Genomic DNA, 12,717 nt, shown 5'->3' with positions numbered 1-12,717 from the left:
GAACGCAAATGCACTGCATAACAGGTAATCTGACCTGAATTTGGGAGCTTTAGATACTCGTATTTCGAACGTTGCTGTATAGCGTACTTCCTCGGCACGCGCACCGTCAACCATACCGACGACCCCACACTACCCCAGAATACCCACGACCACCCTAATACAAAAAACTCGAGTGAAAGTGGATTCCAAGTATCCACGGAATCTCCTTGTAAGCAGATGATCGCCAATTGACCATCAATGTCTCCCCGTAACCGCATATTATTGATTGTGCATGAGCGCACAGGCCAACGGCTTTTAGTCCGAGGTCCGCGAAAATATAAAGTACGGGTAAATTCTCCTTACGACAACAACCTGTGAAAAATTACATTATGGAAGAAGTTGACAGTGCTTTGGTGGACAATGTGAAATCGTTTGCTGCTGGTGGATTCGGTGGTATATGGTAAGTGGAGCTCATACACTATCAATGTTTTTTTCATCAACTAACAACAGTGCCGTTTTGACTGGACACCCGTTTGATTTGGTAAAAGTCCGTCTTCAAACCGGATTATACGATTCTTCCATACAATGCATCAAGCAGACATTGGTCAAAGATGGACCCACTGGATTCTACAGAGGAGTCTTACCCCCATTATTAGGAGTGACTCCCATGTTTGCTGTTTCATTCTGGGGTTACGATGTCGGTAAACGAATTGTCGGATCTGCCACTGGTAAAACTGCGGCAGAATTCACTATCAAAGACATAAGTACCGCTGGTTTCATCTCGGCAATTCCTACAACTTTGGTTGCTGCTCCGTTTGAAAGAGTCAAGGTGATGATGCAGATTCAAGATAGTGCCAAAAAGTCGTCGATGGGTTCAGTGATTGCCGAAATGTACAAGACCGGAGGTATTAGATCTATTTTCAAAGGCTCAGCCGCAACATTGGCAAGAGACGGACCAGGATCGGCTCTATACTTTGCAACCTACGAATACTTGAAGGAAAGATTGTCGACTCCAGGCGAAGATATGTCCATTTTCGCCATCACCATGGCTGGTGGATGCGCCGGTGTGTCCATGTGGCTCGGGGTGTTCCCAATTGACACCATCAAGTCGACTCAGCAATCTTCGAACACCAGTGTTTCCATTGTTCAAACCACAAAGAACATCTACAAGCGTGGAGGGGTCAAGGCATTCTTCCCTGGTGTGGGTCCTGCTTTGGCCAGGTCTTTCCCAGCAAACGCTGCCACCTTTTTAGGAGTTGAGTTGGCCAGAACCTTCCTTGACAAGATGGTATAGTATTTATTTATTCAAAAGTTCATGCTTTGTACATTGTAGAATAGTATCTCGTAGAGTCCATCCAGTGCACCCGTTCGTCAGTCGTGGCCGCGAGTCGACGATAAGGAGTCCTCACCCACCATCACCACCAGCCATGTCATTAACGGACGATCAGGTAAGTTCTAAGATGGATTTGCGTATTTGGGATCTGTAACTAACTGTAGGTAAATGCGGAGCTCCGCAAGATGAAGGCGTTCATTGAAAAGGAGGCCCAAGAGAAAGCCAAAGAGATAAAATTGAAAGCCGACGAGGAGTACGAAATTGAAAAAGCATCCATTGTGAGGTCAGAAACCGCTGCCATCGATAGTAACTACGAGCAGAAGGTCAAGAAAGCATCATTGGCTCAGCAAATCACCAAGTCCACCATTGGCAACAAGACTCGGTTGCGGGCTTTGGCCACCAAAGAGGAAGTATTGAACGATATATTCGATGCTGCCAAGGAGAAATTGAAGGCTATCTCGGCCAAGAAGAGCGAGTACAAGCCCATTTTGGCCAAATTGATCGAGGAAGGGTTGTTGGCATTGTTAGAGGAAAAGGTCATAGTCAAGGTTAGAGAGGCTGATGTCAAGTTGGCCAAGGAGGCAGCTGAAGATGCTGCCAAGGGGTTTAAGGAGAAGGCCAAGTTTGAAAATGTCGATATTGAGGTCAGCGAAACTGATTTCTTGAGTAAGGACATTGCTGGTGGTGTTGTTGTCACCAATGTTTCCGGTAAAATTGAGGTGGACAATACGTTGGAAGAGAGATTAAAGTTGTTGTCGGAAGAGGCATTGCCTGGAATCAGATTGGAATTGTTTGGTCCTTCCAAAACAAGAAAGTTTTTCAACTAGAAATAATACATATACGTTAAGGTCGTAGAGCAATGAACCGATGCATCTGTCAATTGAGTACTACTGGCTCTCGTTATCTCTTATGAGCTCTCATTACCTCTATTTGCTCAGCTCAGACTACTGTTTTCATTCAATACCCTTTCCACACATTTTCTTTCGTTTCTATATTATTGCTTCATCAGCTTGCTTCTTCGATTCGCGATAAATTTCTCACATCGCCAACTACCTTCGCCTGAAAAAATAGCTGATATAGGCCGCATGTATCGTACGTGCCTCCAGCAGCTGCTCCGACTGTCATGCAAGCCACTCTTCAAGTATTTGGTACCTGGTGGTCACCGTGCGGTTCGATTATCATCGACAAAAACCCGAAATCATCGCCTAGAAGAAATATTTGAAAACAAAAAGCCACCTCAGGGCTCTGATAAAGCTGATATTACGAGGAAACTCAAGCCAGTGACTCCCAATGACTTATTCGTATCTTGCACCAAGTTTGACCGTAAGGGTAATATCGTAGAGGTTTCTAAGAACTACCCCAAAATGCAATTTCTCAAGGAAAACGATTTATTTCCACGAGATTTGAGAAATATCGAAACAACATCGTTGGATATCATTCCCCTGTTCATCATCCGGTCGCCGGCGTCCATTATTGTCAACTTGCTTCACATAAAAGCCCTTATCAAGAAGGATCAAGTGATGATCTTTGATACTTCAACGCCAGAAATTGCCAAAAAACTAGGGCTTTTCATGTACGATTTAGAAATGGTATTGAGGTTGCCGCTGGGAAACACCCCTTTTGAGTTCAGGGTTTTAGAAGGAATACTCATCAGCACTACTACGTATTTGGAGACAGAGATGAAGAGCCATGCTTCCATCTGTAATAGAATTCTAGCTGAGTTGGAAGAAGATGTTGACAGAACGAAGTTACAGGAGCTCTTAATTCGACTGAAGAGGTTATCGAGCTTCCACCAGCGGACTCTTTTAATCCGAGACGTCTTGGACGATCTTCTTGATAACGACGAAGATTTGGCTGCGATGTACTTGACCCACCCCAAACGATACGACCCAACCATAGATAACCCCACGGACTATTCTGACCTCGAAATGTTACTTGAAGCCTATTACAACCATTGCGATGAGCTTGTCCAGCAGGCTGGATCACTTTTAAACGATATTAAAGTCACAGAAGAAATCGTCAATATCATTCTTGATGCCAACAGAAACTCGCTCATGTTGTTCGAGTTGAAAGTGTCTATCTACACCTTGGGTTTCACCGTGGCTACATTACTTCCTGCTTTCTACGGTATGAACTTGAAAAACTACATCGAAGACTCGAATCTTGGATTTGCAGCCGTAGTGGTTTTTTCCATACTCCAGGGTGTAATTATCACGGCTATCAACTTCAGGAAGCTTAGAGGCGTGCAAAAATTGGCAATGATGGGAAAAAAGGGCAACAAGCAGCAAGCTGTTCGCAAGTATAATTGGCCTCATTGGTGGAGAGCGAAGAGAAGAACAAAATATGATAGACCTACTTCTCTGGAGAAAGATGTGTTGTGGCGGATGATTAATGACGATAAACCTCTAAAATGATCATATATAATATCATAGACCCAAGATCACTTGTATATAGTAGTACCTTGGTCATATCTTTTATGAAAAAGACCATGATGCATTAAGAAAGGTGACATTTGATAGACTAGTCTGACTCAGACTCCTCGGAGTCAGAATTATTTACAATGGCTCCATCTTCAGCTTCCTCTTCCGAGTTAATGTATGTCGGAATGGCAGATTCAATAGACTCCGATTCGGGTTCTGGGATTTCTGTTACTGTGGGGACGTCTTCTTCGTCGAATTTTTTGTGTTTTCCAGAGCTCGCATTGACTCCACTGTTCGAAGAGCGACGCTCTCTAATTACAGGCTGAGCATCTTTCTCTGAGCCAGGTTTTATCAAGGTTCCTGCCAAGGAAACTACTCGGCCAGAAGCATGGACAGATTTGACGGTGAATTTGATCTTTCCTTCGATTTTTACGTCATTTTCATCAACCCAGTAGCCAAAAGACTTAAATTTTCCAGTATCTTGCTCGCTCTCGGCGTACTCGTCTACTTGACTGGGTACAAACCGCCATTCAGCAGGAATGTTGAGCTTCTTGATTGTAGCATTGAACGTATCATGAACAAGCAAACCAATGTGAGATGCTGTCTGCATGTAACTATAGCCCTCTATTATGTCTCCAGCATTGGGTTGCCATATAAGAAGGTCAACGGTGACCCATAAATATGTAAATGGTGAAGAGTTGGAAACGGTGGAAACATATATGGGGTTGTCGTCTGTGTCTGTGGTCTTGTTCTCGGGCGAAAGCTTGAGGTTGGAGTAAGCTATCACTACACCCTTGGCTTTGGGGAAATATGTCATCACCAATGGATCTAAATGCTGAGCTTTGATTCCGTTGATGGGATCGTTAATAAAACATGGTGCTAAAGAAACGTACAATTCCGTCGTAAATTTCTTGAAACACTCTGAAACACCATCTTTGTTGACGGGGTTGCCCGTCTTGGCCTTCTTGGCCGGTATATTGTGATCCTGAGAAGCCCGTTTTTTTGTTTCCACAGGCATATTTCGTTATCGCTCGTCTCAAAAAATTTTGAGATGAGGTTGATCGTTACACAAAACCACCATAGTGGAGCTGCAATTAATGGCTACGGGTTTCTACTACGATGAGCGCATGCAATTGTCTAGATGGAGTATTAGTACGTATGCCGCTCAATCAGGTCGTTTAACATGAGTTTTGAACGATTGGCTCTCTTCTCGTAGCAATTGGTCTCGTTTGCGAAAAGATGCCAATGTGGGTGATGGGGTCTTGAACACAGCAAAGTTCTTCAATAAACGGTTCAGGTACTTTGTTGGCGCATCTTCTGCCTCTGAGTATTCTGGCACGCCTGTAAAACGCACTTTTTTTACCACACTGGAATTTCCTGATGACAGAACTGATGATTCCGATGAGGTGGTTCTGGTTTCGATTTCCACCGACGAAGCGGTATCGCTGAAGACGTGCAGGGTCTTGACGCTGTTTTTCCTTGTATTCTGCCTCGTGACTTGGTCTCTCTTGGATAAAGTGGGAGGAGTGGACGGTGACGGTGCAGTGTGCAATTTGGAAGCGGCACTGGCTGCTGAGGCAGAAAGATTAGCCTCTTTATTAACTGATTTCCGACCAAGATTCACGCTAGAAGGATCGTTCGGGTCAAATACAACCGAGCTCAAGATCTCTTTCTCTTGGGTCATCAAAGCCCCGGTTTTCGCAGCCAGTCGCAAATGTGCCTGGAGTCTTTGCGTAGCAGTGAGTTGAGGTTCAGGTTCTTCAGCAATTGGAGCTGTCACGAACGGGTCGGTTTGGGGCTTGGGACTGCGCTTGGTAAGTGACAGCGTCCTCCTGAGTGATCCAACGGGAGACTGGATGGACCCTGATGGGGACTTGACTGTTGGCAGACCCTTACGTTCTTCGGAAACGGGACTTCGAATTGGCTGAGAATTCGACCGGCGCCGGCCAGTGGGTGTCGTTGTCTTAGCTTCGGCTTCAGGTTTGGATGTAGAGATGGTGGGGATGGACAAGTTGGAGTTCATGAAAATGGCGGATGATGGTCTTGGTTTTGGAGGAGTCGCCTTCAAAGGCAGCACCATCGAGGCACGGTTTCCAGGGACATTTCGAGTGGTGTTGCTGGTGATACTGGACGTACTCGATACGGAGGACGACCTGGAAGAACGAGTTTTTGGTTCACTACCAATATTCAACGAGGCAAGCGAGTCGTTTAACTTGGAATCTGGTTGTTTGGGTGCTGGTTTCGTTGGTTGTGTCGTTGTTGAATTGGAGATCGGCTCTGGTGCACTCTTATAAGTATTGTAGATGTCAAGCAATGCCTTCACGGGTAAGTTGTGTACCTTTCTGAATCTCAATTCGGCTGCAATCCAGTGCAAGGAGAAGTCTTCGATGGCATTGCAAAGCTTCTCCACAATCATGAAACCCTGGTTTATGTAGCCCGCAAAGTCGGCCACCGTCTTGGCATCTACCGGGTGCAAAGAGCTCTGGCGGAGTAGTCTGGTCAAAGTTGCTATTAGGGAACCGTTTTTCTTTGGAGAATTGAGATGCAAATCAATATCCTTGAGAACATGATGTCGAAAGTATCCGGGATTTCTCGACTGAAACGACAACCTTTGGTCATACAAATGCTGATAGTTCGTGAGGTATGCTTGTCTTCCGATTCTGCGTAACATGGAGTACAATTCGTTTAGCCTCGTTGCGAGAACCATGAGAACATGTAAACTACACTGCCAGTCTTGAAACGATCTCAATGTCCTCTCGCGCAACTGCTGGTTGACGGCTGCTATTCCCTTTAGTTTGAGAACGTCTGGTTTGATTCTAATCAAGTTTTCCTTGACTAGTTTGGTGGACTCGAGCAAGGTCCGAATATCGATGTCCATCAATGTAGCTTCGGAATCATCGGACATAGCGGACTGGGAGTACACCACCAACTCTTGTGGCAACGATAGATCGAGATCGTCAACAGCACTTAAAACTTTGGCAACTGCCTTGTCACAATAGCCGGCAGATTCCTGTCCACTAGGATCCAACAAAGCCTGCTGCAATCGCTTCTGGTATCCCTGTAAAGCACTGTGGCACAACACGCTGAATGTCTTCAAGCATCTCTGAGCCTCGGCAACATTTGGAACTTCGTGGAGTGATTCTGGCGTTTGGTCATGGCTATCGTATGGAATATGGGTCACGGATGAAGACAAGCTGAATGGACCAGGTTTGAAGGGTTGGTAATTTGCTAATTTCTGAAGTCTTGAGACAAACAATTGGTCACTTATGGCGAATAATGAACCGCAGAGTGGTATTATATAGTGTAGAAGCAATAAATCTGGGTTGTCTTGAAGGGCGGTTATCCGTGTAATCAACAGTTTTGTCTTGTAAATGGCATATTTGTACTGGGCTATTTTGGCATCCAAGCTGGTGAACGTGTATGTTTCCTGAGGAGTCACCGCTGTAGGTGGCTGCGGTTGGGCCATCCCAGAAGAATTTAGCGCGTTGGTGGAGAAGAACGCAACGAAATGCGAGGCGGTCGCGAAAATGTCAGAGATCTCAAGAGACGATGAAGCAGAGGGGAGGAAGAGGGGGACGAGAGATAGAGTGTGGGGGGAACTGGGATAACTTTGATGAGGAAAGTGATGCCGGAGATGAAGACTATTAGCTTGGATTTGATTAAAAGTGGAGTTAAGGGGGTAATAAATGGAAATTACGGTGAAAATGGGAAAATCAACAGTATACTGAGTTCATGTTGGTTCCACGATACAGAAGGTGAACAATTGAGCCAATTACCTCGCTCTGTGCTCGCATTTTGCTCAATTCTTTCCTTACTTCTTTCCTTGCCTCTACCACAGCTCCCTCTTCTTTTCAAGCCGCGCGAACTTTTGTTTTATCGCTTCATGTTTGTGTGTTGATTTTATTGCAACTAACCACCCCACAAGACATAGCTCACCTGAACACGTACAAACACACAGATTGGCTCTCCTATACCACAGGCCCATCCTCCCTTCTTTTCAAGCCTAAAAGTGCCATTTTTGCTCATTTTCTCTCGCCATGGATTACCGGGTCAATGCCCTCGTCACAGAGCACCTTGGGTTCCCGGCTACGGTGGTGATAGACGATGTGATAAATGCTGTCAATGAAATCATGTACAAGTGTGTAGCAGCCATGGATACATTTCTTCTGGAAAGAACAGATAAGTTTGGTGCTGGCGACAAAAAAATCATCTCTGAAGAAATTCAAATTGGAACTGCAAAATTGGAAACGTTGTTGGAAAGCAATGTCGACAAAAACTTCGACAAATTCGAGCTCTATGCTCTAAGAAATATATTCACTATACCTCAGACCCTTGTGGAACAGGGATACGTCAGACTCAAACATCATAGTGATGTCGCCGTGGTGTCTGATGACTCAGAGGCAGCAGCTGCAGACGAACGGATCCAAAACCTCATCAAAAAGATCAACCAGGAACTAACTGTGCGCAAGATCATTCGCGTGCAAGTGGTCAAGGCTAAGAAAATAATAGCTCTACTTCGCAAGTTTCAAGCATGTATACTGGCCCTAGAAGCAGGACCCAACAACGACCTCTTGTCGCCTGAGGCCAAAACCGCCCTCAAATCCATATCTCCGGTTGACCAGACGTTTCACTTTCTAATAACTCAGGTGGATGACTTGATTCGACAAGCTCACCACCTCCACGATTTGTTCTCCGGAGACATTCAGCTGACAGAATTCCCGCTCTCGTCTCGAGATCGATATATTCAGATGAAGTCGTCCAAGCTCTTGGAGCGCGTGGGGCTCCCGAGCTCACCTGGCGACACCGCCCGAGCCAAAATTGACAATGCAATTTCCAGCACCGACTTGGACATCGTGAATGCGATACGAGAAAGCATAGAAAAATGAGAAACAAAAACCAACCAAAAGGCAAAGTGGCGAGCTCAATGACAAGCAAACTACCGAGTAAGCCAATTGGCGCTGTGTAATTTAGATAGTGTATACTACAGACGTTCAACCTCTGGCCTCTTGGTTCCTCTGTTCCTGTACACAGTCCGCCAATGAGGAACTCGTTTTCGCGAACTAGCGTTTTGTCTTTAACTATGGCAGGCACCCTCAGACCAGATCCACAGTTCCAGCGTTTTAACACCGCCAAGGAGCTTCTTGGTCATCATTTCCGTTTCAAGCCTCGTTCGGCATTGTTCAGTTTTGTCTCTATGGGTGTTGTTCCCGCGGCTTTAGTATACTTTGCTTACGAGAAAGAAGGACAAATGCCTTGGACCAGACAGTTTAGAAAGGCACCAGTTTTGAGTGGAGAGGAGTATGTTCCCAGAGCCAAGGACTTGTAATGTGCTTTGAGAGTTTGGTGTAATTTAGGTACATTAGAGTTAAAATACTTTAGTGCTTCGTCTTAAGTGAGGCATGATATTCAATACAGATTAAGATATATTACATGTTCTTGCCCAAGTCAACCTGGAACTGTAGACACCCCGATTCCATGCTTTTGAGTAGAGGTGGTGGTACGTCGCTGGTTTTTGTGGGAGAAGTGTCGAGAGCATAAGTAACCGCACGCTTCATTATCGGTCTCTCGGGTCTTCTCGATGTTGAAGGCTTGTTGCCTGCCATGGCCAGATTTTCCAAAACAAACGAGTACAGACTTTGTACTGCGAATTCTCCCGAGCATTCACTAAACGAAAATTTCGGACGCTGTTTCGTGGATGGAGTGTGGGGAGTTCCTAATCCAGAATTCACTTTTGTAACCATGGTTGCGTTGCCGCTAAACGACTTGGACTTTTTCAACGTCCTCTCCTTTGACGCTTTTTCCGACCTGGCGGCGTGGGAGGTGGTTTTAATAGTTTCTGCCGCGAGAATGTCCCCGGTTCTTTTACCAGATTTAACTCCATCATCGCCATGGTCCTTGCCAATGCTATAAATGCCGAGCCCACTGAGCTCCTCCGCCTTGACTGGTATATCGTCGCCCGAAAGCTCGTCCAAGTCCAAAAAGCACGACATGAAGCTCGCTTCGTTGTCGGTGGTCTCGGGTTTGAGGTCGACAAATGGGTCTTCCTTCAAAATATCATCGATGGTCACGTTGGTTGTGTCCGGAAAATCTCCTTCTTCGGGCTCTGTCAGCGTTGCAAATATATCTTCCGGGCTGATTTGGTTCAACATACTGGGAGAAGTTTCGGTCTTGACGCTTTCTTGGGAAATAGTTCCATTATGGCTGGAAGCCTTTTCTGAAGATGTAGAATAGTAGCCCGGAATTTGCGATGAAACATGTGGAGGTTCATTAGGAGACGAGAGCACATGTCCAAGCTGGCCCGCAGCTGCCGGAATCATCGAAGGTGCTGGTGTCTGAGGCAACACATTAGCGTTGAAAACAGTTGAATTCATAGACGGAGGTGTATAAAAAGGTGGATGTTGAGCAAGGTTTTTGGGCACTGTATTGGATGTTGGACTGACAGGTACCTTGACAGGCCGCTGGAACGAGGCCATAGGGGGATTTGGGTTATATGTAAATGAAGGAAACATCGGATTGTTGTCAGTTGCTGGCGACTGGAGATGAAACCCATTCATTTGCGATGCTAAAAATCCATCTGGCGACTTCATCACTGGATTACTAACCATGATAGGCTGCTCTATCGACGCTGGATAATGAGAAGTCCCACTAGGAGTTGGGTATGCTTGGTATGCCACCGCATGCCGTTGCGGCGGAATCGTACCTGCTGTGTAGGTTTTTTGAACGAAAGTGTCCTGGTTCATCAGAAATGCAAGGCGAGACACGGGGTATCAAATGTAGCGAATGTAGCTGGTTAGGTACCAAAAGTGAAGTTTTCAGAGTTCAATATACTTTCAAAAAGGTGTATTTGGAGCCAAGGAAAAACAGGTCTGTTGACGAGTCCGACTCCTTCTATCTTCTGTCTTGTACTCTGTGTCTTTAAAACGAAAAAAATAGCTCGGATTATTGTAAGAAATTGTCTGCCTCCTCGTGGGCAAAATGGTACTCAACTAATCCTCTTTAATGAGCTGACTTTCTGGTTCTTTTTTTGTACTGAGGTGACAAGCTTCGTCTTCCGTGCTCTCTCGCTTCTTTAATTTCAAGAAATGTGTTGGAAGCTTCTCTATCTGATTAACGAATGTGCTCTACTAATGATAATTTTAGCCCTGGTTACTTCTCCGCTTTGGTTGCTGGATGTACTGCACACAAGCCATACCAGCCTTGGATCAATGGCTGGTTAAAGAGAAAAGTTTGGCACTTAAATGAACAGGGAGAGCCGGGGATTATTGTATCGATTGGTTTAGAGTTTTTGCTGAGTCTGTGGTCCATACGGTTTGTTCAAACAACAATTATTGTAGTCCAACACTTGCAGACTGTCTGCAGGATGAGCGGCATTTCCCCTAGTCTCACGTGGTTACTCCGGCTCGGCACACAGTGTTACATTGTAGCTCTACACTTCATAAACCCAACGTAAATTAAACCTTATAAAACATAATACACATCTATGCCAAGATGTGAGCCGAAAGAATCAAACGCCCATCCGTTTAGTACCCATAAATATTGTGCCCAAAAAACCAGTAATTCGTAGCCGTCGTAAAGTTCTAAAGGTACTTCACAAACAAGCTGTCGTCTAACCAACCCACCTTTTCGAACGCCGCAAATAGTCTACTGGCCTTGTTGACGTCGATGCGGCAAGCCTTTTGGGCGTCGGTTCTTCTAAATTGCATTCCTCCTCTCATTCTCAGCACTTTTTCGTAGAAGAGTCTTCTTTTGGAGTCCAAATAGACATTACAAGGTAACCTCAATGTGGACGCAAGTACCACTTCAGCTGGATGTAACTTGTCCACGTTGGGGTCTCCTCTTAAATCCATTGGCTGGCCCTTCCATTCAACTTTTAAGCTTCTATTGTTGGCCTTGGATAACGTCTCTATACTGGGGGAGTAATCAGGAATGTTCTCGTCGATCAACGCAGCTTGCTGCAAAGCCAATGGGGACCCAGCGTAACTGGCTTCCTTTCTTGGCTTCTTGCGCCTTGGAGTAGAAGGTGGGAACGAAGCCAAATCATCCTTATCCGAAGAATTTACAGACGACTCCTTTGCGACCCTACGAGTTCTGACCCGATCTAAACCGGACTCTGAGTCGCTGTCAGATCCACCGAACGCAAGAGGTGCACGTCTTCTTCTTCTCGCTTCAACAAGGCGTGAAGAAGACAGGAGAACCTCGCGCGCAGACATCGTTGAGTACTGCTCTAAAAAGTCAAGATGACGACTCTTGTAGTGGCGGTCTAGGTTGGACCATGGATTTACAACCATCTTGTATTCCTTGTAGTTCTCCACCTTGAATGGTTGGGTGGATGGAACATAAGACTTCTTTGTCAGTTCTTCATTTAATAATTCGTCATGGTCATCAGTGGTATCATTGGAGCGTTGGTATGGTGATAATGGCGGCGATAAAATAGTTGTGGTGGTGGTCAGATTTGAATCTGAAGATGAAGACAAGTTTTCCGATTTTCTGTTGAAGTTTTGATTGAGCTCAGCCTGATGAGGCGTGAGACAACCTGAAACTCCTCTCAGATTCAAGGTACGTGACATTGGATGGAAAAGAGTACTCATGTTACTCTTTGGTCTACCACTTAATTCTTGAATTTTAGACGTTGCTATTGTAGTTGATGATATGACTAATGCTCACACGCTGAATGGCTGTAAGCAGACAATGAGAAAATTTCAAGGGTTTGGTAGTCAAAAAAGGTCAATTGAGTTTGCTGGTTAGTGATTTTGTTGTTAATCACAGGTAGTTTTGCTGGAAAGTTTGCTAGTCCTTAAAAGTTTTGTTAATTGATAAAGAAACAAAACAAAGAAATCGCAAAGATAACAATTGATAAGCAAAGTTTGTAAGGTCCACTAATCAAATGAAACAATTGGCAATAGTAATGGAATGAATCTGGTAGTTGATTGCAAGTGGAAAATAATAAAATGCTTAAAATGTAGGATTAGTAAAGTTTTAAATCTA

The 12,717-nt window shown here is 45.0% G+C and overlaps 8 protein-coding genes across 8 annotated transcripts; 4 read left to right on the top strand and 4 right to left on the bottom strand. All coding sequences in view use genetic code 12, as the record gives it.

The window, feature by feature from the left end:
* Window positions 1-436: 436 nt before the first annotated feature.
* Window positions 437-1,273, top strand: CRC1 (carnitine:acyl carnitine antiporter; the record flags this gene model as incomplete). The annotated part of the gene is made up of 1 exon (XM_001487390.1): window positions 437-1,273. The coding sequence occupies one exon, from the start codon at window positions 437-439 to the stop codon at window positions 1,271-1,273; it is 837 nt and encodes a 278-aa protein (XP_001487440.1).
* A 133-nt stretch (window positions 1,274-1,406) lies between these two features.
* Window positions 1,407-2,139, top strand: VMA4 (H(+)-transporting V1 sector ATPase subunit E; the record flags this gene model as incomplete). The annotated part of the gene is made up of 2 exons (XM_001487389.1): window positions 1,407-1,427; window positions 1,477-2,139. The coding sequence occupies 2 exons, from the start codon at window positions 1,407-1,409 to the stop codon at window positions 2,137-2,139; spliced, it is 684 nt and encodes a 227-aa protein (XP_001487439.1).
* Window positions 2,140-2,397: 258 nt separating this feature from the next.
* Window positions 2,398-3,726, top strand: MRS2 (Mrs2p; the record flags this gene model as incomplete). The annotated part of the gene is made up of 1 exon (XM_001487388.1): window positions 2,398-3,726. The coding sequence occupies one exon, from the start codon at window positions 2,398-2,400 to the stop codon at window positions 3,724-3,726; it is 1,329 nt and encodes a 442-aa protein (XP_001487438.2).
* A 106-nt stretch (window positions 3,727-3,832) lies between these two features.
* On the bottom strand, window positions 3,833-4,750 carry PGUG_00814 (DNA-directed RNA polymerase I subunit; the record flags this gene model as incomplete). The annotated part of the gene is made up of 1 exon (XM_001487387.1): window positions 3,833-4,750. The coding sequence occupies one exon, from the start codon at window positions 4,748-4,750 to the stop codon at window positions 3,833-3,835; it is 918 nt and encodes a 305-aa protein (XP_001487437.1).
* A 147-nt stretch (window positions 4,751-4,897) lies between these two features.
* PGUG_00813 (protein phosphatase regulator) lies at window positions 4,898-7,198 on the bottom strand (the record flags this gene model as incomplete). Its single annotated transcript, XM_001487386.1, has 1 exon — window positions 4,898-7,198. One exon carries the CDS (start codon window positions 7,196-7,198, stop codon window positions 4,898-4,900), a length of 2,301 nt encoding a protein of 766 aa, XP_001487436.2.
* A 571-nt stretch (window positions 7,199-7,769) lies between these two features.
* MTW1 (MIND complex subunit) lies at window positions 7,770-8,618 on the top strand (the record flags this gene model as incomplete). The annotated part of the gene is made up of 1 exon (XM_001487385.1): window positions 7,770-8,618. The coding sequence occupies one exon, from the start codon at window positions 7,770-7,772 to the stop codon at window positions 8,616-8,618; it is 849 nt and encodes a 282-aa protein (XP_001487435.2).
* Window positions 8,619-9,158: 540 nt separating this feature from the next.
* On the bottom strand, window positions 9,159-10,472 carry PGUG_00811 (uncharacterized protein; the record flags this gene model as incomplete). Its single annotated transcript, XM_001487384.1, has 1 exon — window positions 9,159-10,472. One exon carries the CDS (start codon window positions 10,470-10,472, stop codon window positions 9,159-9,161), a length of 1,314 nt encoding a protein of 437 aa, XP_001487434.2.
* Window positions 10,473-11,309: 837 nt separating this feature from the next.
* On the bottom strand, window positions 11,310-12,320 carry PGUG_00810 (uncharacterized protein; the record flags this gene model as incomplete). Its single annotated transcript, XM_001487383.1, has 1 exon — window positions 11,310-12,320. One exon carries the CDS (start codon window positions 12,318-12,320, stop codon window positions 11,310-11,312), a length of 1,011 nt encoding a protein of 336 aa, XP_001487433.2.
* Window positions 12,321-12,717: the final 397 nt, after the last annotated feature.

Source organism: Meyerozyma guilliermondii, genomic scaffold, assembly GCF_000149425.1.
Source record: "Meyerozyma guilliermondii ATCC 6260 scaffold_1 genomic scaffold, whole genome shotgun sequence".
In the NCBI taxonomy this organism is placed as follows: Eukaryota; Fungi; Ascomycota; class Pichiomycetes; order Serinales; family Debaryomycetaceae; genus Meyerozyma; species Meyerozyma guilliermondii.
This window is presented reverse-complemented; position numbering and strand designations above follow the sequence as displayed.